This window comes from Botryllus schlosseri, chromosome 5 (genome assembly GCF_051294905.1).
Source record: "Botryllus schlosseri isolate E-star chromosome 5, Bs_hap1, whole genome shotgun sequence".
Classification (NCBI taxonomy): Eukaryota; Metazoa; Chordata; class Ascidiacea; order Stolidobranchia; family Styelidae; genus Botryllus; species Botryllus schlosseri.
The window spans coordinates 14,065,770-14,089,224 of NC_137240.1; the positions used below are offsets into that span (position 1 = coordinate 14,065,770).

Sequence of the window (23,455 nt, forward strand, 5' to 3'; positions counted from 1 at the left end):
CATAGTAATTTTCACGTTAATTGTATTGCAGAAAATAGTTGTATCAAACACTCTAACAGTAAGGGCTAAAGCAGATTTAATTTGTGTTTTAGGCAAAGTTCCATCTCTGATCGAATTGTCTGCTCAAACGGTGGCTTTGCAGCTTCCGTTCGAGCAGGTTGAAAGGTTTCCAACCCCTATACCCGAGAATTTGCAGCTGAGAATTGCGTTCTGGAGCTTTCCGGAAAGCAAAGATGACATTAGGTAAGGTTGGAATTGGAATTACCGTTTCAGGTGTGTGCGAAGTATATTTAAAAGATGAAAACGGAAACCGCAATGCAACAACAACAAAACGACCTCTCTCTCCACGGGTCACACGAGCTTTGTGTGCACTGCTAATATTCATGACCATCAAACAACACCATTCGAACTAATCAACGAGCAATCGATCAGTCGCACTCGCTATAATCAGCGTCCGAGGTAACAGTCAGTACACAAAATCTACACCAAGACACAAGGTGCAATCCACAGCCTACTGCGCTACCATCGTTTTGTGTTGTTGACGGCAATATCGATCAATATTGAACTTGATCAAGGTATTAATTAGTATGCTAGTTATTCATTTCAAATGCCAATAAAGTCTTGTTGGATTTTTATTATGGAACTGTGTGGGTTTGGTATTTTGGTTGGTGAGTGAATGTCATTTTGCAAAGGTTGTATTCCTGTCTGGCAAACGGCAATGCGGATGAGTGCGAAAAAGGGGAGCATCTAGTGAAGAATAATTGCTTTGTTGATATCATGCAAATCGGCTTTCATCTGAGTGCGACTACTGCCGACGAGTATCAACAAGGTTGGTTATCATGTTGTCAAGCACCCCTCTTTTATTTCAAACGTATTATATTTCAGTCCAAATTTTAGTCAAATTCATTTTCTGCAAGTTTCTGAAATAGCTTTGCTCTAAATGGAACAGAAACACCAAACTTCATGGATATTTTATGGAATTTGGCAACATCAACTCTCCACAAACTAGGCTTTCATTTCATGCAAAATTTTATGCAAATAACAAGGTGGATTGTTCAAACCACCAATGTATGTGTTTAAAGCTCATAATATTATTGCTTAATATGTATTGATATTATTTTATTATTGAGATTTCTGAACTATTCAGTAGTGCCAAATCTAGGTCAACGGGTTGTTTTTAAATACACAATATCAGAACTTTTTGTTCCTCTAATTTTAATAATCTCTTTCTATAACACTATGATTAGTTCTGTTGCTCTCTGTTATTGCTCCCGATTACCAGTGAACTCGGCCCATGACGAATTCAGCCTATTGAACTCTGCCCGTGACGAATTCGGCCCGTGGTAAACTCGGCCTTCGGTGTACTCGGCCCATGGTGACTTTGTTGATAAAAATTATTATTATAAGCGTTCAGAATTGTATATATTATTGGAGACAATAGTGAATTGGTGGTGGTGGACATATCGTATGGATTTTTTTCCCACTGGGGGGCGGTATCGTAGCCTATGTCGGACGTATGAAATGTTATATTAGGCATATGGAGCTGTAGTGTAATGTTGATGAAGAGTGCAGAACCTCAAGGATCAGACTCTAAACGGAAAAACCTCATAGCACATAGTGAACCTTAATCGGAGTATCCCAAGATTAGGGTTGGGGGATATTACCCCGACCTCAACCCTAATCCATCTCCGACCCGAATATCCCCTTCTCCCAACGCTAATATCCAGAGTTGTAATGAGTCGAGTAACAATTTCCTGATGACTCGACTTGACTCGAGTCATTTTCTCAAAATACGGAAATGACTTGACTGGACTCGAGTCAATCTGTGTATTGACTCGACTTGAACTCGAGTCATTGCGCATGACTCGAACCAAGTCATATGACTCGAGACTCAGACGGCCAAGACCGACAATTCATTGTAATTTCGAAGAACAGTAAAGTAACCACCCAATTCGGATTTCGTCTTTTGGCACTGGTAGGCCTACTATTTTTAGGTGGTACACAAACTCGTTTTGTTGACAGAGTTTTGGTTGGTGTATTTTGATAAAAGTCAACTCCAAGGCACAGAAATGAAATTGTGAACGGCCCCGCCCAACGATTCGAAATCGGTCGTCTCGATAATTATTCGCACAAATCGGATTATCTAACAGATGTTTACTGATGGCAGAATTAATGGCCTTTGATCGGTCAGCATCAATCTTAAGTGGATGAGTTAAGGGTGAACTTTTCACTGAGCGTGATCCATGTGTTCTGATAAATCTGGGGACATGTTGGTTTATGCGTTCCTGCAGAATTTTTGACGTTCTTCCCACGTAACCACAATCACAGTGGCACTTATATTCGTACACTACATTACTTTGTTGGAGTGGAGGGAGAACGTCTTTGCGTGTTGAAGGGAGCAGTTGTGTTGTTGTAAAAATCACATTGGTTTTGACTGTGTCGTAACACTTACTGACCGCAGAAGTCAATGATGACCAAGTCACAAAGCTCCGAGTCACAAGTCAATCTCACTTTTATAGTTTTGACTCAAGTCAAGTCGAGTCATTTTGAATTCACCACCGAGTCAAGTCCAAGTCACCAAGCAGAGGGTCGAGTCCGAGTCATGGTATTATGACTCGAGTCCGAGTCCAAGTCATTGTGTTGACTGCTCAATTTCCAGTTCACGAAAGTCTTGTTAAACCCACTTTTATAACTCTATTTGGTGATATCGAATGATTCGCATTTATAATATACTAATTTCCCTCACTTTTAATAGTTTTCGGTCGTATTTTAAAGTAGGGGAGAGTGGGTAGGTATGGGCCACTGTTGAGGTGTGGGCCACTGCCATATCTGGTGACTGTGACATCACATATGCTTGTCAAGCTGTGTGATTGTTATAAAAAGGCTCCAGACTCACCCATGTTACTCACAGCCATGAGGCCAGCGGAGTTTTTGACTAGGCTAGAGATATATAATTTTTGCGGTCAAAAGTAAATTTATTTGAAAATAGGGAATTTGGGTTTGAGTCCACATATGTGCATGTTTGGATTAGACTTATTTATGGTGTGAAACCTATAGAAATATGCTATCTATAGAGTATAGTTTTAATGCTTTGTCAATCTCTCGGATCTTAAAATTATGGTAAGAATCCCCAAGATGGAGTGTTTGAGGTATGGGCTTTTCAGCAGGTTGGGGTATGGGCCGGCCCATGCCTCAATAGACTGGGGTATGGGACAGCATAACATATACCTGAAATCAATATTTGATTGATCCTATTAAATATATGTATCTCTAGAATACAGAAGGTGTTGGTCTTATCCCTCCCATATACAATCACTTGAAAGTAAATCATGAAACCCATAAAAAGGCCAGTTTTCAGAATCAGATCTGAGCTTGGCAATATGAAACGTTTAAGCATGGGAGGTATCTAAAAGAGAAGCATGCTGTCAGTACAAAATTGGTAGAGCTACATTAAACAGGTATATGGAAAAACAGGGGATGAATCTCACATGAAAAAGATTTCAAAATCGTTTTCCAATACTGTATTTAATGAAGAGGAGAAGAGTTTGTTAGCACAGTATGTCATCATATTCTCAAATAGGTATCATGGTTTGTCACTCCCACTTAAATAAGAGATAGAGCTGTGACATTTGGAAGGGTAGTTGAGGCGAAAAAAGCATGATTTGATAGTGATTTTCATGTTACATCTTTTTAGATATCTTGTTTCGTTATGCGTTATGGCTTAAGATCAATACGGGAATTGAAATATATGAATTGTCCACTTCCAGCCCGGCTTTATATCAGTATATACAAACTGTTTGTAACTGTGACAAGAGTTGAGGTTTGTAGGATATGAATGACATTTATTGATTTAATACAGACAGAGGCCCATACCTCACCACCCCCCCGGCCCATACCTCGTAGCCTATTTTTTATTTACAAATATGATGTATTGTTGCAAAATTTAATGTCACTTCCAAATACATTGGTATTTTAGCTTAATTTTACCAGTAGTAGTTAGCCATACAACTAATGATCGTCTGTACCGAAATTTAGGAATATTAGACCAAGTTTGCTGAAGTTAAATTGGTGGCCCATACCTACCCACTCTGTCCTACATTGAACGCTCTCTCATTCGAAATTTCATGCTGGTGACGTCATATTTTGTGATACGATTGTTGATATACAATGTTCTTTCCAATTCTCTACTAGTTGCTGCCGATTACCCCTGACGAGTGTCAGCCGAAAATATTCGGGTTTATTTCAATATGAATATACTATTCAATGGTATGTTGAAGTTCTGTACCTCCAAGAAGCTCTTCAATAACAGTTGGAAGGATCTAGTGACATACCAAAGAGAATGTTTTGGACGTAGCAGATGTTTTTCTTGTACGTATTGTTTATATATTGATATAAGAATACTTGTTTTTTTACTATTCATAGGCCTTGCTCATCCTAATAGATATAATCCAAATAGGTATGTCAAATGTCAGACTGTTTAACCAATCGTTGACTCATCCTCCTAAGTCCACAACAAATGTTTGTCTTTAAGAATTTTTGATTAGTTGTAGATGGTTACATATTTCCCTTTATATTTAGCAGATCTAAATGCTACCAGCATAGCTTGTTAGATATTTGATGGTTCTCATGAAATTTTCCCACACTTTTTGTTTTCCCTATAGCTGCATATCACATTGCTAGGCATTTTACTAAGATCGCGTTAATTGTGTTGATAGATTAAATTGCAGTGATGCGCCATCCGTAAACCTGACCAACTCACCTCAAAGCTCTAGGATATGTTTGTTTTGTGCATGAATGCTTTTGCTTGAAGGAATCAGTGATGCGTAATTGAGCTATTTATGCCGGGATAGAGGAATTTAATGGTGTTTGGAGGAGTCGTTGGGCTTGGTTGTTTGCCCGGTCCATTCTGATGACAGATAGTAAGCAAGTTCACATTTAGTAACTCTGTCATATTTTCTATTAGTTTGCTTAGCATTTGGTTTTGGAGATATCAAGATACGGGATCTCGGTGCTGTGTTGTGTTGAGTATGAAAATATGTTCGGGAAACTTATATGTTGAGGGATGAAGTATTAACAACCATAAAGTACTGTGTTGTCTTGAGAGAATTTCATCGGAGTATCAAGTCGGTTGAGCACTGTGAAGATTGAAACTTGGATCATTTGTTAAGGTAGATCTGTCTTCAGTGTAATAGCTGTAAATTGTATTCAATGTGAACCGGTCTCCAAATTAACTGTTTTTATTATAAAAAGATTAATGAGTATATTGATTCAAATTGAATTGTTTGTTGCAACATGTTTGAACCAGACACAGGGTTGTAACCAAGTCACATTGTTCCGAGTCACGAGTCAATCTTACTTTTGTGGTTTTGACTCGAGTCAAGTCGAGTCATTTTCAATTCATCACCGACTCGAGTCCGAGTCCAAGTCACCGTTTAAAGGCTCAAGTCCGAGTCATAGTGTTATGACTCGAGTCGAGTCCAAGTCACAGTATTGAAGTCATGTTCAACTCGTGTTTTCAATCCTGAATTTGCTTATAGCTTATAGAGAATCAACGAATTCATTCTACATGCTATCTGATATAGAACCAATAACGAATTCACGTCTAAATACCAGCTGATGAATGATATATATGTATATATAATCATTGATTATATATGAGCTGATAGTGAATCAAACAGATGCATCATGTTTATGTAGACGTACAGTTTTTCTTTCACATTATCAGGTGGTTTACTAAAAAAAGGTCAGCTTTCCTGCTCAGCTCCCGAAATAGCCGCCGGAGCGTTACTAATGTGAAAGGAAATTTTGGATTAACTACAAATAGAGATTTTCGAATTTTACAGGCCACCTCATGATATTGTTATATTGTGTGAAAATATGATTCATAGCAAATTTGGCTCAATTCCAACTAGAAAAAGCAAATTTATTAGAGTGGAATATTTTGGATATGAAAAAATAGTCGGCTTACTACTAGCATGTAATTATATTATATGAAATAATTTCTCACCAAAAACACTCCCTTTATTTTCAAATATAAAATTTTCTCCTCTCATATCATTGATTTTACTTTTTAAAATTAAGCCAGATTCAGTGTTCTTTTTCTGCAACATAACAATTTTACCAAGTAGCCACCCAGTAAAATAAATAAGTCATTTTTGAACAACCCTATTGTACAAACATCACACAACGTGCACAATGCACATATACCTAACAAAACGTCAAATGGATGGAGTGTATTGTGTGTTTTCACTGACAGCAGATCAAATCAATAATGAGTTACAATTAGAAAATACTAAAGTGGAAAGGAGATCCTCATATATATTATAGCGGCAGAGCCTTAGAATAAATCCACATCTACTGAAACACGTTCCACTGGTGCACTAGATACAGGAATTGACAAGCATTTTTGAACCACATTGAAGAGCATCGGATACTCATTATTTCTGGTCGCCCAATGATGCAAAGAATCAACGCCTTCAAAGCTACACGTGAGCTTATCAGTCTCTTCCAAGAACTTGACCATCTGAGTCATTTCATTGGCCCTACTTGAACTTTGCTTCGATTGATTGTATAATTGAAAAGTATTGAGTACTTTGATTGCGGTGGATCTATTACCTCTTCATCACAGGATGATTTTGTACAATGCATTGCTGCTATAGGTACCACTGTCTGCTGTTTTTACGGCGACATATCTGATATCAGTGCAACGAAAGCAGCGGCGACAAATAGCGATGTCGGCAGAATTCGTCAGATGCGTTGATCTAGCCATTACAATTCGCAAAATTTTTCTTTTTCAAGTCATATAAAATAAGCCGAGTCAATGACTTGGGTCGAGTCATGCGTAATGACTCGAGTACAAGTCGAGTCAATCCAAATATTGACTTGAGTCGAGTCGAGTCATTTTCCCATTTCTAGAAAATGACTCGAGTCAAGTCGAGTCACAAAAAAATCGTGACTCGAGTCATTACAACCCTGACCAGACATCTGTCGATATGTGTCAATGTTCAGCTTCTTTGTGTCGATATAAAGTGTCTTCAGATGCAACAAAAATTTTGCTGGTTGATCTCCTGCTGACATAATTATACCAATGTTACTGAGACTAATTCAACACCTTATTTTTACGAATTATCGTTGATTCTGAATTTTTATTTCTTATTCACTTATTCAGATCGTTCCACCTTCAACTGGGTTGGTCAGTTTACATTGACAAAAGAGAAATAGAGAATGATCTTCTTTGTCATTTGACCTTTCCCGTGTTAGGGTTGCCGCAGTGGATGAGCCGACTAGCCGTGTTATAGTTAAGCTTGTGGTTTTCATGCTGAATGTCCTTCCTGACACAATTTTATCCATTTTTCCGTGCTTGGGACTGTCGCCGAAAGTTTTGCTCGTCAGTAGGCCCGGTTTTAGGATGACAGCAGCCGGTGAGAGTTCGGTCCGGGCCTGCAGATTGTGGGACCAGTGCTCTAACCACTGAGCTGCCGCGGCCTTCGTAGATATAGAATGATGATGTAAAATTATTGACAATGAGAATTGAGGAGATATTAGTTCGCTTTATTATCCTTTATTTTAACTTTTGAACCCTACTAATCTCAAGGCTTTATATTTGCCAATAGATGGTTTGGCACGAAAGCCGCTTGCGATTTGATGAATCCTGAATACTTGTCTTAATTATTTCATATTTTCATTCGTTGTAAAAGGTATTCAACATTCACTTGGATGATGGATTGTCTCAGCTGCGGGCACGGAGAGGAGAGGAATCAGAAGAATATCAATAAGCAGATTGATGCAATTCTTCAGAAAGAAAGACAGGAATACAGAAGTACTCACAGACTGCTTCTGTTGGGCGCTGCCGAGTCGGGAAAAAGCACGATTGTGACACAAATGCGCTTCAATGAATAGTGGGTAACTTTTCATTATGAAATTTGAGATGAATATTTCAGTTTCGTCATCTTGCTACAGCGATAAGCGAAAAATTATACTCGACATCAAGAAGAACATTCGTGATGCGATGGTGGTATGTTGCATTCTGGAGATGAAGATTTATCTAGGAATGACTGTTTACCAACACTGAAATTGCAGGCTGTCACCAGCGCAATGAGAAATCTGCAACCTCCTATTGAACTCTCGAACAGTCAGAACCAGGGCTACGTGGAGTTTATGCTTTCAGAGTCCATTTTGTTTAAAGAAGAAGATGAATTTACTGAAGTATGTTCATGTTGCCAGGTCATTCTTTATTGTCCAATCAATTATTCTTTACTTAATTCGTATTCCAGAAAGCTTGTCAAACTCAAACTCCAGCAGTCACGCTTAACGGAGTATAGGCTGACTTCAACTTCATTTGAGCATATTTTTGATAGTCTTTGAAGATTTAGAGAAATCCCTACGTGCAAGTCATTCGTTACTTTATTGCTTTGGCAGTAGCCAAAATCTCTGTGCGCTAGGTAGCTGTTGTTGATAGCTGGCGAACTGCACTGCCTAAGACAGGCTTAGATGCAATATATAGGTTGCACGGTTTCGCCCTCAATTTGGCTATAAATCAACACAATTTAATTCATTTCTAAAACTGATCAAATTTAGCATGGCAGGGCTCTATGTAGTCACTACCAGCATCGGGATTAGTCTCAGTGCGACCTACCTTGAAATTAATTGATGTCCTGTTCAATGTTTTTTTGTTATTTTCAAACAAGTTTGGGGAAGTTTGTCAGCAATGTAAAAGACTAAACAACTAGAATGCGGATTCAATATTGGCGTAAGATTAGGCTTACCATATTTTGGAAATCTAAAAAGAGGACACTTTTTCAGAAATTTGCAAGATGCAAAACCGGAGTAGAATTCTCAAAAACCGGTGAATTTTTCCCACTTTGTGATCGGTTACCTAGAAAAAAAAAAAAAGGTCTTCTCTTCTGCTCAGAGCTCAAAATACCGTTCTTCTCTCCACATTGACAGGTGGATGACTAAAAAAAAAGGTCATCTTTTCGCTCAGAGCTAAAATCATCGTTTTTCACACCGAAATACCCGCCGGAGCTTCACTTCTGTGCTAATTTGCAGCATATCACTTGCAATTTACTCTAAATCTTACCTAAATTTTCAAAAAAGAGGACAAATCCTCTTAAAAGAGGACGTATGGTAAGCGTACGTAAGATATACCTCATGTATACTATTAGATCAGGGGTGGGCAGCCCGTACGGCAGCATGCGGCCGTAGAAGGGAATTTGTGCGGCCGTCGACGCCTAATTCAATTAGTATGTGTTAGCAGCCGTAGACGTGCAAATTGCAGTTACGAATTCACTCCCGAATTTGAGAGATTTTATTTAATCTTGAAATTTTCTTCGCGCTCCGCGCAATTCAACAATACTTCATTTTTCAATTTTGATTTCGATTCGAGTAGCGCCCTTCTTACTTGGAGCAGGAATGGGAATCCTCAAGAAATAACAATTCATTCGTGGCTCTGAAAAATGTTCGCGCTCCGCGCGAGAACATGCACTTCCAGCAACTATTCATAACATTCCCACTCCTGATTTCGGTGCGTACAATAGGCCGTTCTGAAAAATACAATAGTCCTGAGTTCACCGGGAATTGATATGGACAGTTTACCATAGGTATTTTGCGTGCAGATCGTTCATTGTGGCTATGCCCTGGAATGCGGCCTTAGGCTACATAAGTAATCGAAATGCGGCCATGATTAGCAAGAAGGTTACCCACCTCCGTATTAGATGATGTGCTCTTATTGACATGACAATAAATGTAGGGGGGTCAGGGGGCGCGATTTTTTTGACCATCGCCAAGGGGGGCGCGTGTCAAAAAAGGTTGAGAACCGCTGCTATTGTGTGTGTAACAATATATAGTAATAATTTCCATGCCTGATGCTGGCAGTCATAGTTCATGGCCAACTGCTGTTTTTATGCATGCACATTGCACACGGGATGTGCAACCAATATTACACGACAGTAACTTGATATCGCCTGTTGCAAGATCAGGTAATGACCTTCTTGTAGTTTACGTTAAAAGCGTTAAAAGCCCGACATTAATTACTTGCAGCTAGGATTAAAAGCTAATATTGTTAAACTTGCACTTCGAAAATTCGTAAATGAGCTTCAATTAGGACTTATGACACAAATTTTGATGCAACAAACCTGAAGGGCTGAAGGCATCTTGTCTAGCATGCCAATTGATCATCCAGATTTTGGACTCATGGACTGGTGTAACGGATAGAGATAGAGATCATTTAGCGCGTTTCCATGTGCGGCCACTGCTTGGCTTAGCCTGCATTGGCTGAGCCAAGGAATGGTGGCCGCGTTTCCATGTACACTGTACAGTACATGATCAGCTGCTGATGAAGGTCGGTGAATAAAAATTTACAACCGGTACCGGTACTTTGTGGTGAAAAGTTAGTGCTGGAGGATATCGACATTAAAGTGCCTGCTAAATAGTTTGTTGAATCCTATGGATTTTTAGAGATGTTTCTGTCAAGATACCCGGAGTGGTGAACAACGCTTATATAGTGAAAATCTTCCAAAGGGGACTTTTGCTGTAGGGTGCTACAGCGTAGCTATAGATAATATCAGGACAGTAACTAAATCAGCAACGCCGATATCACGCCGGGGGTTGTTGTTGATGCGTCTAACCAAATACCGCCGTATGTCACGCATTCGTACTGTAGCGAAGGTCGCCGAACAGAGTTGTAACCAAGTCACAAGGCTCCGAGTCACAAGTCAATCTCAGTTTTATAGTTTTTACCGGAGTCAAGTCGAGTCATTTACAATTCACCACCGAGTCAAGTCCGAGTCCAAGTCACCGAGCAGAGGGTCGAGTCCGAGTCATGGTATTATGACTCGAGTCGAGTCCAAGTCATTGTGTTGACTGCCCAGTTTCCAGTTGAAGGCTTGTTAAATCCACTTAATATAACTCTGTTTGGTGATATCGAAGGGTTCGCATTTATAATATTCTAATTTTAGTCATTTCTAGCAGTTTCTGGACGCATTTTCAAGTACCAGTACCCATAGACGAAATCCCAATAGTGTGAATACTTAACTATTCCTCGAAATTACAATGAAACGTCGGTCTTGGCCTTCTAAGTCTCGAGTCATATGACTTGGTTCGAGTCATGCGCAATGACTCGAGTCCAAGTCGAGTCAATACACAAATTGACTCGAGTCGAGTCATTTCCGTATTTTGAGAAAATGACTTGAGTCAAGTCGAGTCATCTGAAAAACATGACTCGAGTCGAATCATGACTTGAGTGGAGTCATGACGTGAGTCATTACAACCCTGTCGCCGAACCATTGCTGCCTATCCTTTCAATACTAACTATGATTTTATAGGCTGCAAATTCGCCTCTGTTTGCGTGTTTCAAATATTTTGTTTTTGAATAAAGAAACCATCAATTCATCAAAGCATCAGTCATTGATCTATCTAAACATTTTCTGGTTTGCAATAAATGTCAGAATATTAGTGATAGCTATTCGTGAAGGCTGACTATGGGCTGCGCCATCCACATTCCACATGCTGGCAATTTATTGCAAATGTCTTTCCGCCCACTCCTTCAAGAATTCGAGCCTTCTCTTGGCGTTCCTTGAAGTACAGTACCGTACCTGCATTATAAAAAAATGAGTACCGGTAATAAGCTATCCAGTAGGCCTATACATCCTACATACCGCGATACCGGTACCACATACACAGAAAATCTGAAGAATTGCGCGATTTTCAAATGATACACAAATTCTTTCTGTTGGCATAAACTAGGTTTACTCATAGTGATGACGGTGGTCTCAGACAAATGAAATAAATTGCGACCCTCAGCCAATATAGAGAACATGTCCTCGTGATAGTCGGGAATAAATATGAATATTTTATTCAAATGTGTTATGATGTTCTGTACTCCTAAGCGTCTCTTTGACCTTATATGGTCATGCCTTTCATGACTCAGCAGAAATGATGGTTTCTTTATTTAAAAACAAAATATTTGAAACATGCAAACAGAGACGAATTTGTAACCTATAAAATCATAGTCAGTATTGAAAGGTTAGGCATCAATGGATCGGCGACCTGCGCTATACATTACGGGCGCATGACATACGGCGGTATATGGGCGCATCAACAACAATCCTCAGCGGGATATCGACGTTGCCGATTTAAATACTGCCTTGATATCATCTATAGCTACGCTGTAGCACCCTACAGCAATAGTTCCTTTTGGAAGATTTTTGCTATATAGGCGTTGTTCACCATTCCAGGTATCTTGACAGACACATCTCCAAAGCTATAGGATTCCACAAACTGTTTAACATGCACTCTAATGTCGATATCCTCCAGCACGAACGTTCCACCACAAAGTACCAGTACCGATTGTCAATTTTTGTTCACCGACGTTCATCGGCCGCTGATCATGTACTGTACATGGAAACGCGGCCACCATTCCTTGGCTCAGCTAATGCGGGCTAAGCCAAGTAGTGGCCGCACATGGAAACGCACTAATCGATGATAACCATGGCGAAACGCTGTGAAGCTTATTGAATACTAGTCAACAAACAGCATGCTAGTACATGGTTACCATGCGTCCATACGTTTCGGGTTTTTGAAAATGTCCTCCTTTATGAGATTTTGTCCTCTTTTTTAGGAATTTTGGTCAAATTTATAGCGGAATTCGACTGAGATGCCGTAAATCGGCACCGAAGTGACGCTCCGGCGGGTATTTCGGGAGCTGAGAGAAAACTTGACTTTTTTTTTTTTTATTAGTCAACCACCCTACAAGTTGAAAGATAATACTGTATTTTGGGTACCGAGCGAGAAAGTTGACCTTTTTTAGTCAACCGACTACGGAGTGGAAAAATTTACCCTTTTTTCAGTATTTTCCATTGGTATTTTAGGTTTGAAAATTTTGAAAAAACGTCCTTGGCCGTTTTCAAAATATGGTAATCCTATACTAGAACCTAGTATAAATTATTAACGTTTTGTGATTTACTATTTCACCTGCACACCTCGTGGGATGAAGTCAGCACTCCTAACTGTCCCACTATAAATTATACTGCAGCGAGCAAGACTTTGCTCTTACTAGCATGCTGGTGACGTCATATTTTGTGCTACGATTGTTGATATACGATGTTCTTTTGAATTCTCTACTAGTTGCTGACGATTACCCCTGTCGAGTGAGTGTCAGCCGAAAATATCCGGGTTCATTTCAATACGAATATACTATTCAGTCTTGCTAGCAAGTAATCGAAGAAATGTAATCATCAGAAATTTGACGATGGTGTCCACTGTCCAGCCTGCTTGCAGATGCCTATCTTATGTATTTAGTGTGCTTGTGCATATACATTGAAAAATAACAATGCCTGTTGCTTCTGTACATTGGTCATTGGATGTACTTGATGCACTACACTTACCCTGGTTTGTCTGCATTTTCGGTCAGACCTACCTAGTTGCCTAATCATGTGAATGCTACCACTAGGTCCAGAACCCAGAATATATATACGAGTTTTTGGTCCAATGTGAAGAACCTGATGTTATAAGCATCTGTCAGCAATATAATTCCACGCAATTTGATATACACATTACTTGTGAACTGTGATAATAATCTGAGGTTACCAAATAATTTAGGGTGGTTTGTTCAAGTACGCGACGAATTAATCAATTACACGTTTCGTCAAAATGTTGGAGTTGTAGGGTGAAGCTGGGTGCAATAATGTATGTCAGCATTTAGAAGTAAGGCTGTTCCGGACCTTTTGCAGACCTTTTTTGATAAAGTATCCCGTTTACGGAAAGATCAAGGTGTTCAAAGATGCTACGAGAGAAGTAACGAATATCAATTGATAGATTGTGCAAAATAGTAAGCTCGAGCTTGTAATTACTCCGGCTCAGACCAATGCATTGAAAACTATTTTATTTCCGCAGCTTTCTTGATAAAGTCGATATGATTAGAAGAAGAGACTATGTACCCTCGGATCAGGTATGAGAAACGTGACATCGGCACTCCGGTTTAATTTTGCTACCGCCACTTTGTTCGGTAGGGCTCTCTAAGCTATGTTTACCAGACTTGTACAAACTAAACATTTAGTTAGTTGACGGTCAACTAACTAACGATTTTTTGAGTAGTTCTAGTTCTAGTTGTAGTTGCGGATTTTGAAAATTGCGTAGTTCTAGTTCTAGTTGTAGTTGCGGATTTTGAAAATTCCGTAGTTCTAGTTCTAGTTGTAGTTGCAGATTTTGAAAATTCAGTAGTTCTAGTTCTAGTTTTAGTTGCGCATTTAAAAAAAACATTAGTTGCCGAACAACTAGAAAACATTTGTGTGTCCTGCCCTGCGCGATGAGAACTCTCCTCGCGTGACAAGTGAGGTTACTTAGGGTTAATAATGTGATCATGACAAATGATCAAATGCTCATTGTTGGATCATAGTTAATACATTGATTATGCTGAGTCCTGAGTTCACTGATAACTAGGCAAATTTAACAATGCGCAAGGCACGCGATCTCCCGCTGAGGTTGTTTATTAATTGGAATGTGAACTAGTGATCTCCTGCTGTGCGCTGGCGAGTATTATCTCGGAACTCAGCTGTCGCGTCTGCTAAACTTACGAGATTTGATTCGTGATGATGATGCCGACCACGCCTGCCCTGGCACAAAGAGAAGAAGGAAAGGAAATTGCAGTAATTGCCTGGGTCGTCTCCTCCTGGCTCTCCAACGCACAAGAAACCGAGACTCTCATTCTTCAACTTTCTACCTCCAAGTCAATGTCGTCCGCTTGAAGTTAAATCCGGCCCGTCTGAGGTGAAAAAGTATGCCAGGGAACAGCGACTACCCCTGGATCAGAATGTGCTAAACTGTTGGCGGAATATGACCGACTTGCCAGAAGTACGGAACTTGGCGAAAGATTTTCTTGGGATGACTGCGACATCTGCGCCCAGTGAAATGGCTTTCTCGCATGCTGGGATTTTGTATTCCCCAAAGAGGGCAAAATTCAACGAAAAAACATTTTCGCGACTCATGTTGATTCGCTGCAATCAGCAACCGCTGCAGAAAATGGTTTAGTTTATTCTGTACTGATTACAGAATAGTTCTGTATGTCTGATTTTTCAGTAATTTCGTTGTACCGACGTTCATGTGGAAGGCTGGAACGCCGAATTCGAATAAAATAAAAATGAATGAGTTGATAGAGAATTAAATTTAGTTAGTTGTGTTTTAGTTAGTTAGTTGCCGATATTTAAATTTCGTTAGTTCTAGGTATAGTTCTAGTTGCGAGTTTTGAAAATTGAGTAGTTCTAGTTCTAGTTCTAGTTGCAGAATTTGAAAATTGGGTAGTCCTAGTTATAGTTATAGTTGCGAGTCTTAAAAATTGAGTAGTTCTAGTTATAGTTCTAGTTGCGCTTTTTGAAAATTCAGTAGTTTGTACAAGTCTGATGTTTACACAAGTTCCCATCAGCCCTGCCTTGCTTTGACCATGTCATGTTTTGGAACACCTCGCGGGGAATGTCACATCTGTTTACTCGTTTTATTAGTTTCGGGAAAGGAGTGATGTGTCCATGTGTGGCCTCTTCTATGATTTTGATCGTTTGAGAAAGTGGAGTAAAGTTTCTGTATTATACTCGAAATTCCCTTACTCTCACTCTGCCGTTAATGCGATTTGACAACATTGATTGTGTCAACTCTGAATTCAGAAAGTCCGATTGCACTTGCGTATTGTTGTGCGTATTTTTACCCGATCCATTTGTCGCATTTCAGGACGTTATCAGGTGTCGAGTCCAGACGGGGGGAATTATGGAAACAAAGTTTAACCTGGATAAGGTTAAATTCCAGTAAGTGCCGTCGGTGTGGCGTTTTTTTTTATAGCGTCGCGATATTTGCTCTCAGGCCGAACTCTGTCGTTGTATCTCGCCCGATTTTTAGTGCTTTGGAATGTGTTTTTCATCATCTTTTTACCTTCGTTCGATGTTGTGAAGCATTAACCGACGACTTCGAGATACTTCTGAAACTTTGTGGCGTTCGCTTGACCGCGGTTATGTACTTTTCGTTTTGAGACGTTTTGTAGCTGTTTATCGGTATGATTCGTGAACCGTTCATTCTTACGGATACTTTGTTATGACAGCATCACCCATAATAACACTGTGACTCGATTTAAATATAATACCTTGTTTTGAAAGTATGTTCGAGGTGGGCGGGCAGCGGGACGAGAGAAGGAAGTGGATTCAATGCTTCAACGGTTTGCTCGATATCTGTGCTAGGACTAGCATGGGGAGCGTGTAACTTCGCGCCCGCTTATTTCAGAGGTTACTGCTGTCATATTCGTGGTCGCTAGCAGCAGCTATGACATGTTTCTGCGAGAGGACGCGAGTCAAAACCGTCTGAAGGAAGCCCTAGATCTCTTCAAAGACATCTGGAATGACAGGTGATTGCCTGATCGCCCGAAACCCATCCGCGCGCATCTGACGCAGTACCGATAATCACCGCGTTCGGCTGGCATGGGTTTGCTGCACGCCCGCTTGCTATAAATAGCGTTCTAAATATAGCGCGGCCAAACAACGACGGCTCCGGAGGCATGCGGGAATGTGGAAATGGTGTCCGGACAATACCGAGAAAACCATTACCGAGAAAACCATTACCGAGAATGGACACCACCGAGAATAGACATTACCGAGAATGGACATTACCGAGAATGGACACCACAGAGAATGGACTTTACCGAGAATGGACATTACCGAGAATGCAATATATGCAATGCAGGCATGTTATGCATATGCACAGGTCGTGTGAGTGCATCACGGCGTTGCCACATTCGGTATCGATGCTCAGGTATAAATTTCTCGACAACGTCAGTCCCAGTAAGCTATATTCTTGACATTGGCCATTCTCGGTAATGTCCATTCTCGGTGGTGTCCATTCTCGGTAATGTCCATTCTCGGTAATGGCATTCTCGGTAATGTCCATTCTCGGTAATGGTTTTCTCGGTATTGGTATAGAACCATATTTTTTGATACGATTGTTGATATACAATATTCTTTCCAATTCTCTACTAGTGGCTGACGATTACTCCTGACGGGTGTCGGCCGAAAATATTCGGGTTCATTTCAATATGAATACACTATTGAACTCTGGGAAATGGCTACTTGCATGCTTACGACTACACTTCATGTAAACAGTGGCTACCGGTCTTAATCAGAGGTACTCTGTAGGGTTACCATATTTTGGAAATCTGAAAAGAGGACACTTTTTCAGAATTTTCAGACTTGAAAAACCGGAGAAGAATTCTCAAAAAACGGTAAATTTTTCCCACTTTGAGATCAGTTCACTAAAAAAATGGTCAACTTTCTCGACTCAGTGCCCAAAATAACGTTTTTTACTCCACATTGACAGGTGGTTGACTAAAAAAAAAGTCAACTTCCCGCCCGGCTGCCGAATTACCCGCCGGAGCGTCACTTCGGTACTTATTTAAGGCATATCAGTCGCATTTTGCTATAAATATGACCTAAATTCTCCAAAAAGAGGGCAAAATCTCAAAAAAAAATGACAAGAGTCTCCTCCGAGGACACTTTCAAAAAAGAAGAAAAATCCTCTTAAAAGAGGACGTATGGCAGGGGTCACCAACACGCGGCCCGCGAGGTCCTATTTTGCGACCCGCGACCTGATTTGAAAAAATTTCAGAAAAACGCTTAGTAAATCATTTTGAAACGCTGAAATTGATTTCAGTTGAAACATGATGTTGTTGTTGTTCAAAGTAAGCCATTCTATGTGTCCAATATCACTATTCCTCACTAGTCGATACGGCTTCGGCATGATAATATCAATCCATGGATGAAGAATTTGCTGGTACGAATGGGCATATTGCCTTGACGTGCAATGGCCCACCACTGCCAAGACCGAGACGCTTGAAAAACGACTTCGTGCTCTTCAAAAGACCATGCTTTACGAGGAGATAGTTGTCTAGCAAGTAGGCCTACCGTTTCTATCTAACCCCAATATTGATTCTCTAATCCAGGGGTGGTCAATCTGCGGCAGTAGAAGGGAAATTATGCGGCTGTCGACACTTTAAATAACTACCTTAAGTTTCCGAAGATACTCCTTGCATCAGCTCTATCGGTGAAGCTGATCACATTGGCCGAAAAAGGATAAATATTTTATAGTAATATGTGAAACTATACTAATATTTCTTGACGAAATTCACTCATGAATATGAAAAATTTTCCGCGCTTCGTGCGACCACAGAACGGTCTCATGTGGTTCGTTACAACATAACTACTAACGATTTCGGTGCGCATAGTAAACCGATATGCATGAATGGATTAGTTCGTAGGGTACCGGCAATGGACATGGACAGTTTAACGTGGGTATTTGACCCCAGCTAGTTTATCACGACTAACCAACGGTATGCGGCCGTAGGCTACATGAGTAATAGAAATGCGGCCGCGAATAGCAAAAATGTAGGCCACCCCTGTTTTAGCGCCTACAGAGTGTTGTCAGGTATCGTGTACAGCTCATAGTTCAAAATATAATGAAATTAATGATCATGATACTTTTTGTTGTATTTGTGTTTGTTCAATAAAATATTATTTTTTTTGTGGTGGCTATAACCGTCGCCCATGTTAGAGAGCACAGCATTCTAATAACGTAGAGTTATCAGACGTGGTTGCTCATCTGCGTTGCCTACTTTTATCTCGATATTGATGTCATGCGGCCCGCGGCCTCTAGGAATTTGGAAAAGTGGCCCGCGACCCATTTTGAGTTGGCGACCCCTGACGTATGGTAACCCTAGTACTCTGTAACGAAGTACTTGTGCTTTTTCGGGGTGCCTAATTGCACTTCCTAATCAGCATTCATGTGGTTAGGATTATAGACTATTTTCGCATGACAGTTTTCATTATTTAGGCACACTAGGTCCAGAATACTTGCCTTTCACTCGCCCGCAAATCGCTACTTACGTTTGTGAACCAACAATGACCTGTTATTCGCGTTTCTCGTGTGACGCCGCACCGAACTTGTGCTTATTTCCCGGCAGGTGGCTGCGGAACATATCCGTTATTTTATTTCTCAACAAGCAAGACCTCCTAGAGGAAAAAGTGAAGGCCGGGAGGTCGCGCCTGCAGGACTACTTTCCCGACTTCGAACATTACCGCATCCCGCAAGACGGTGAGATGCAGTGGTGGCCCTATGAACGGGGGGGCTCCGGGCGAGACTTACCGGGGGGGCCCCTATAAGTATGTAACCGTAACTTCTGGGGGGCTCAGCCCCCCAGACCCCCCTTTCGCATATGTTATATTAGCTATCTTTCACCGCGTCAAGGTTGGGCATGATGCTGGATTCGGCCATATCTATTATTGCATGTGTGCAAGGATAGACTACATCAAAACTAAGTAATTCTACCGCATGCAGAGATGTGCTGATTATAGGGATACGGGACTTTTTTTAACAAATGCAGAGATTTGATGATGATTGACACATCTGTACGGAATCATATTATTGCTTGGTACAGGGATTTCCATGTTTATTCACTATAATCCATGAAAAAAGCGCATGAACCAAAGAGGGGGGCCCCGGGCGACTGCCCACCTCGCCCACCCTAAAACCCACCACTCGCCCACGCTATTTTTGCCGCTGCGCGCGTAGGCGATGTTTTGTTTCCGTTCTGTCCTCTCGTCGGCGCTAAAAATAGACTTCGGGAAGGGTGAGCAAGCCCGGATGTGTTTTGCCCATCAATTATTCATTTCTTCTCGGTCGGCTTGCGGTATTTTCGCGTGGGCTTTGTTTTGTGTCTGGCGGCAGTTGGCATGCGGCTACCTCGACCCGTTGAGTATGCGCGTAAATGTTGAGTGTCCAGTTCAGTTTATTACCAATTTAGTCATTTCAAACGCAAGATTGCGATAAAATGAAAATGTAGAGGAAGATAGTCTAACACCCACCTCGGCCTGGAGCATGCAATTAAGGTGCCTGTACGCTGAATTAAAAATAACGCCAATAGATGTCAGACCGCGTGGTCCGGTAATCTCGAGTGCGGACTGCGCTACAATCTGCTTCAATGTGGCGATGCTCGACACTACACCGGCTCGAATTTAATTATCTACAACGGATCCCCGGGTGATTTAACCGATTGTCGCCGGTCGTTTCAACTCCGCTCAACTCTGAACGCGAACATTGCCGACGTTAATAGTAATTAGCTGATTACGCACGATTCTTCCCTGGAATTAGGCTCTCCCTCGGAACGTTTAGCGAGCTCGTAATTACCCGATTACTTGTTTGAACTCGTCTTAACCTCTGTCGTGACTAGTCCTATTTTTGCGACGCAGCTCCTCATTTGGACAGCAACGAAAATCCCGAAGTGACCCGAGCGAAGTATTTTATCCGAGACGAATTTTTGGTGAGTGTTTGGCTGTATTGAGCTTTGAAGTATAGTCATTCTATAATATATGCTCGATTATTGCACATTTAGAAGGCAGATCACAAATACTGGAGCGAGTGGGTGAAAAGTCTGAGCTTGCCATTTGTTTTCCAGAAATTAAGTCAAACGGGAGAGACGCGCCGCTATTGCTATCCGCACTTCACGTGCGCGGTGGACACCGAGAACATTCGCAGGGTATTCTACGACTGCCGGGACCTTATTCAGCGTTTGCACTTAAGGCAGTACGAACTGTTGTGAGTTTGTCCGGGTAATAACCGCCGGAAATAACGGAAGAGGGATAATTGTACCGGAAGCGAATAAAGGAGGCTGGTACGGACCCGGGGCAGCCCGAGGACCGACGCGGGACACTCGCAGACTGACTCTGAGTTTCGTTTTCTTGTTGCCTTCGAGCGGCGACTCGAGCCAGCGCCGCGCGCTCTATAGAGAGTTTACACGGGACGCAACGCGCGCGAGAGAGCTGCAGAACCGCACCTACCTGCAACGCGAGCGCTTCGTTCGACACCTATTACCAACTGGAGTTTGATCGATTAGTTTCTTTTCCTTTTCTTTTATTCAAGAATAGTGACCTAATCTATATATAGCTGTCTCGAGTCGTTGTCACCGCGGGCGTGACGCGCGCGCTACGAGGCCGGAACGACGGAATTGACTCTCTAAAAGAAGCGGGGGACGGTTGTTGATCACGTATTGGCGTGCTATATTGCAATCTTCATGATTATGCAAATTTTTTTATTGATAACGGGGGTCTTGACGGGCGCCGTCTTCAGTCTCGATCGTTGTTCTTTCACTTGTCAGCATGCGTGTTACCTTCCGACTCACTGTCTGGTCAAGTCGCGGCGACAGACACACACTACTAAGTTACTTTTCTCTCCCTGGTTGCGTATCAATGCTATGGTTTTACCTGATTCTGATTGCACTCTTATGTACGATCTTCGTGGGGGGCTGCTGACAGCGACGCATCGCCGGCCGGCATCGTCCCGCCGATGTAGTGAGAGGGTGTAAAGATAGCTTTTTAGGTAGTTCATTTTGCTTGTCGGTCTGAAATCGGTTGGTGGCAGACGGACTGGTTTCAGCGAGTATTTATTTATGTTCCTTTTTGTCCCCAGGCTTCGAAAAATTTGTTTTTGTCGTATAATATATTATTTCGTTTCTGTGGATCCCACTGTTCGATAATGGCTCTATTTGATCAGTGTAATTGTAATTTTAGATGAAAAATAACTATGTACAGTGTGATATATTTACCTCGCCCGGCGAAGTAAAAGGTGGGTCACGCGGAATGTCCGGGCGTGCGGGGTGTGCAGGGATATCAGTACATTGGTTATAGCCAGATCGTGCTTCCAGATAGCATTTTCAGTACATTGGGCAGCCTGATAAGCAGGCTGTGTAATTTTTAGCATTTCGGGATTTTATATTGTTAACATAAGTGATATTGTGATCTGTGCGAATGCAGGTAATTATTATGCATGCATATACAATCGCTGTTCGCATTAGATATTGTAGTATCGGGTTGCCATACGTCCGGAATTTTACTGTTAAATCTACGTCCGGGAGGAAATTCGAAAATATGCTTAAATGTCCGGAATTTTGAACCCTTGAAGTGGGCTCCTAATTTTTTCGTAAATTAACATGAACTACATTATTTTGGGCAGATTTATGCTATAATCGGAGTTAGTCTTTGTACAATTATGCATTTATTAGTGAGTTATATACTCAAATAAATGATTAAGCTGTGAATAAATTAACGAATGACATAATCAAATCGTGCACCTGCCACCAGACATGGGGTGATTACATCATGAATGTAATCGATTACGATTACTTCGGAATCACGCGATTACGATTACGATTACATTGGAAAAGTAATCACGATTACTCACGATTACATTAATTTTGCTTCGTAGAACTACTCTTAGAAGCTATATTGAAAGACAATATAAGGATTGCGATGTAAAGGCCTAATGAGAAAACTGCTTTCTTTATGAATGATACTTCATTTGCTCGTTATGTCATAATGTACCCATTGTCCAACTTTATAGGGGACGATTTATTGCACCCGGCAATTTACACTCTTGCCAGGCCCGTTACTGTCGCACCTCAAACTCCCCAGTAGGGTTGGCAGCAAGCTCGAAGGGGACTGGAAATAGTATGTCGTGAATCAACATAAATTATAGAGTATTTTCGAGAGATTCGATTAACTTGAAAATTTTCTTCGAGCTTCGCGATTTATTGTCTCTAGATCAGTGGTTCTCAAACCGGGGGGCGTGAAAGCCTCTGAAGGGAGTCGCGAAGCCGCAGTTAACTTTAGAAAATTTCGCGCTGTGCTCTATTTACCCTCATTTCGTGGTTATTGCTTGGTATATTGTCTAAATTTCGTATTTAGGAATTCTCTCATCCACAGCCACTGCCTTCAATGCCATCCAACAATCCGTTGGGATTGCTAGCATACTCATTGCTCTTTTTATTATTTTTTGATATCACGATTAGGGAGTGCGAAATTTTTGTCTGTCATAAAGGCGTGTCGAAAAAAGTTTTAGAACCATTGCTCTAGATAGCTTGATTTTGAAATGCATACTTCTCCCCTAAAAAAGCATGCATAATTTATAAGAATATAGAATACATTTCGGTGTCAGTCATTACCGCGCCACGACACACCAAAAGATATATGCAGTTTCGGCCAACACGCAATTCCACGAAGTCTGCTACTATAAAGAATGACCTAGACCGAGACTTTGTGTATGTGTCAATTGTCAATGCCCGCGCTAGGGGGCGTTACGAATACTCCTGTCCTTCCAATCTGAGCCGCACAATATAATTTCCATGGGGGGTACCCACAGAGCATTGAAGAGAAAACAATTTGTGTTTGCGCCTCATGAAAGTTCATTTTAGTCTCCTACGTTTGGCCTCGCCTGACCATTGGGAGCTGAGAGAATATTAAAAATGAATAGCAATATAATGCAATTATCGATATTCTTGACGAAATTCAGTCATCAACTTGAAAATTGGCCACGCTATGGTGGCCTACGTTTGGAGTAGGGTATCAATAGCTTTTTTTGGTCCTAGTTCAAGCTACAACCCACG

The 23,455-nt window shown here is 41.1% G+C and overlaps 2 protein-coding genes and 1 long non-coding RNA gene across 6 annotated transcripts in view; 2 read left to right on the forward strand and 1 right to left on the reverse strand.

Annotated features, from left to right (window-relative positions):
* LOC145439151 (uncharacterized) overlaps nucleotides 1-5,444 on the reverse strand; it is a 168,417-nt gene extending 162,973 nt beyond the window's left edge. Inside the window, exon 1 of the long non-coding RNA XR_013915103.1 lies at nucleotides 5,308-5,444. This is a non-coding gene — a long non-coding RNA (uncharacterized LOC145439151). The remainder of the gene's footprint in view (nucleotides 1-5,307) is intronic.
* The window catches only part of LOC145439125 (zinc finger SWIM domain-containing protein 8-like), a 68,969-nt gene that overhangs the window by 2,494 nt on the left and 43,020 nt on the right, over nucleotides 1-23,455 (forward strand). The gene's annotated exons all lie outside the window — the stretch shown is intronic.
* On the forward strand, nucleotides 693-21,602 carry LOC145439135 (guanine nucleotide-binding protein G(s) subunit alpha-like). Of its 4 annotated transcripts, none has more exons than XM_080316618.1 (12): nucleotides 693-829; nucleotides 7,698-7,898; nucleotides 7,960-8,014; nucleotides 8,080-8,205; nucleotides 13,728-13,825; nucleotides 13,891-13,945; nucleotides 15,715-15,788; nucleotides 16,134-16,192; nucleotides 16,258-16,378; nucleotides 18,983-19,113; nucleotides 20,268-20,338; nucleotides 20,474-21,602. In XM_080316618.1, the coding sequence occupies exons 2-12, from the start codon at nucleotides 7,717-7,719 to the stop codon at nucleotides 20,615-20,617; spliced, it is 1,116 nt and encodes a 371-aa protein (XP_080172744.1). In that variant the 5' UTR covers nucleotides 693-829; nucleotides 7,698-7,716; the 3' UTR covers nucleotides 20,618-21,602. The 4 variants fall into 4 exon arrangements, with proteins under 4 accessions (XP_080172744.1, XP_080172742.1, XP_080172743.1 ...); XM_080316616.1 differs by lacking the exon at nucleotides 693-829 and adding an exon at nucleotides 896-6,488; XM_080316617.1 differs by lacking the exon at nucleotides 693-829 and adding an exon at nucleotides 896-5,168.

What these genes read in the sequence shown, in the direction of transcription:
- LOC145439135 (XM_080316618.1), top strand. Translation starts at nt 7,717, where the DNA reads ATGATGGATTGTCTCAGCTGCGGGCACGGAGAGGAGAGGAATCAGAAG. An exon ending in AAGAAGATGAATTTACTGAA is followed by an intron (nt 8,206 to 13,727) that starts GTATGTTCATGT and finishes GACCTTTTGCAG; the next exon opens with ACCTTTTTTGATAAAGTATC. An exon ending in CTGGATAAGGTTAAATTCCA is followed by an intron (nt 15,789 to 16,133) that starts GTAAGTGCCGTC and finishes TTGTTTTGAAAG; the next exon opens with TATGTTCGAGGTGGGCGGGC.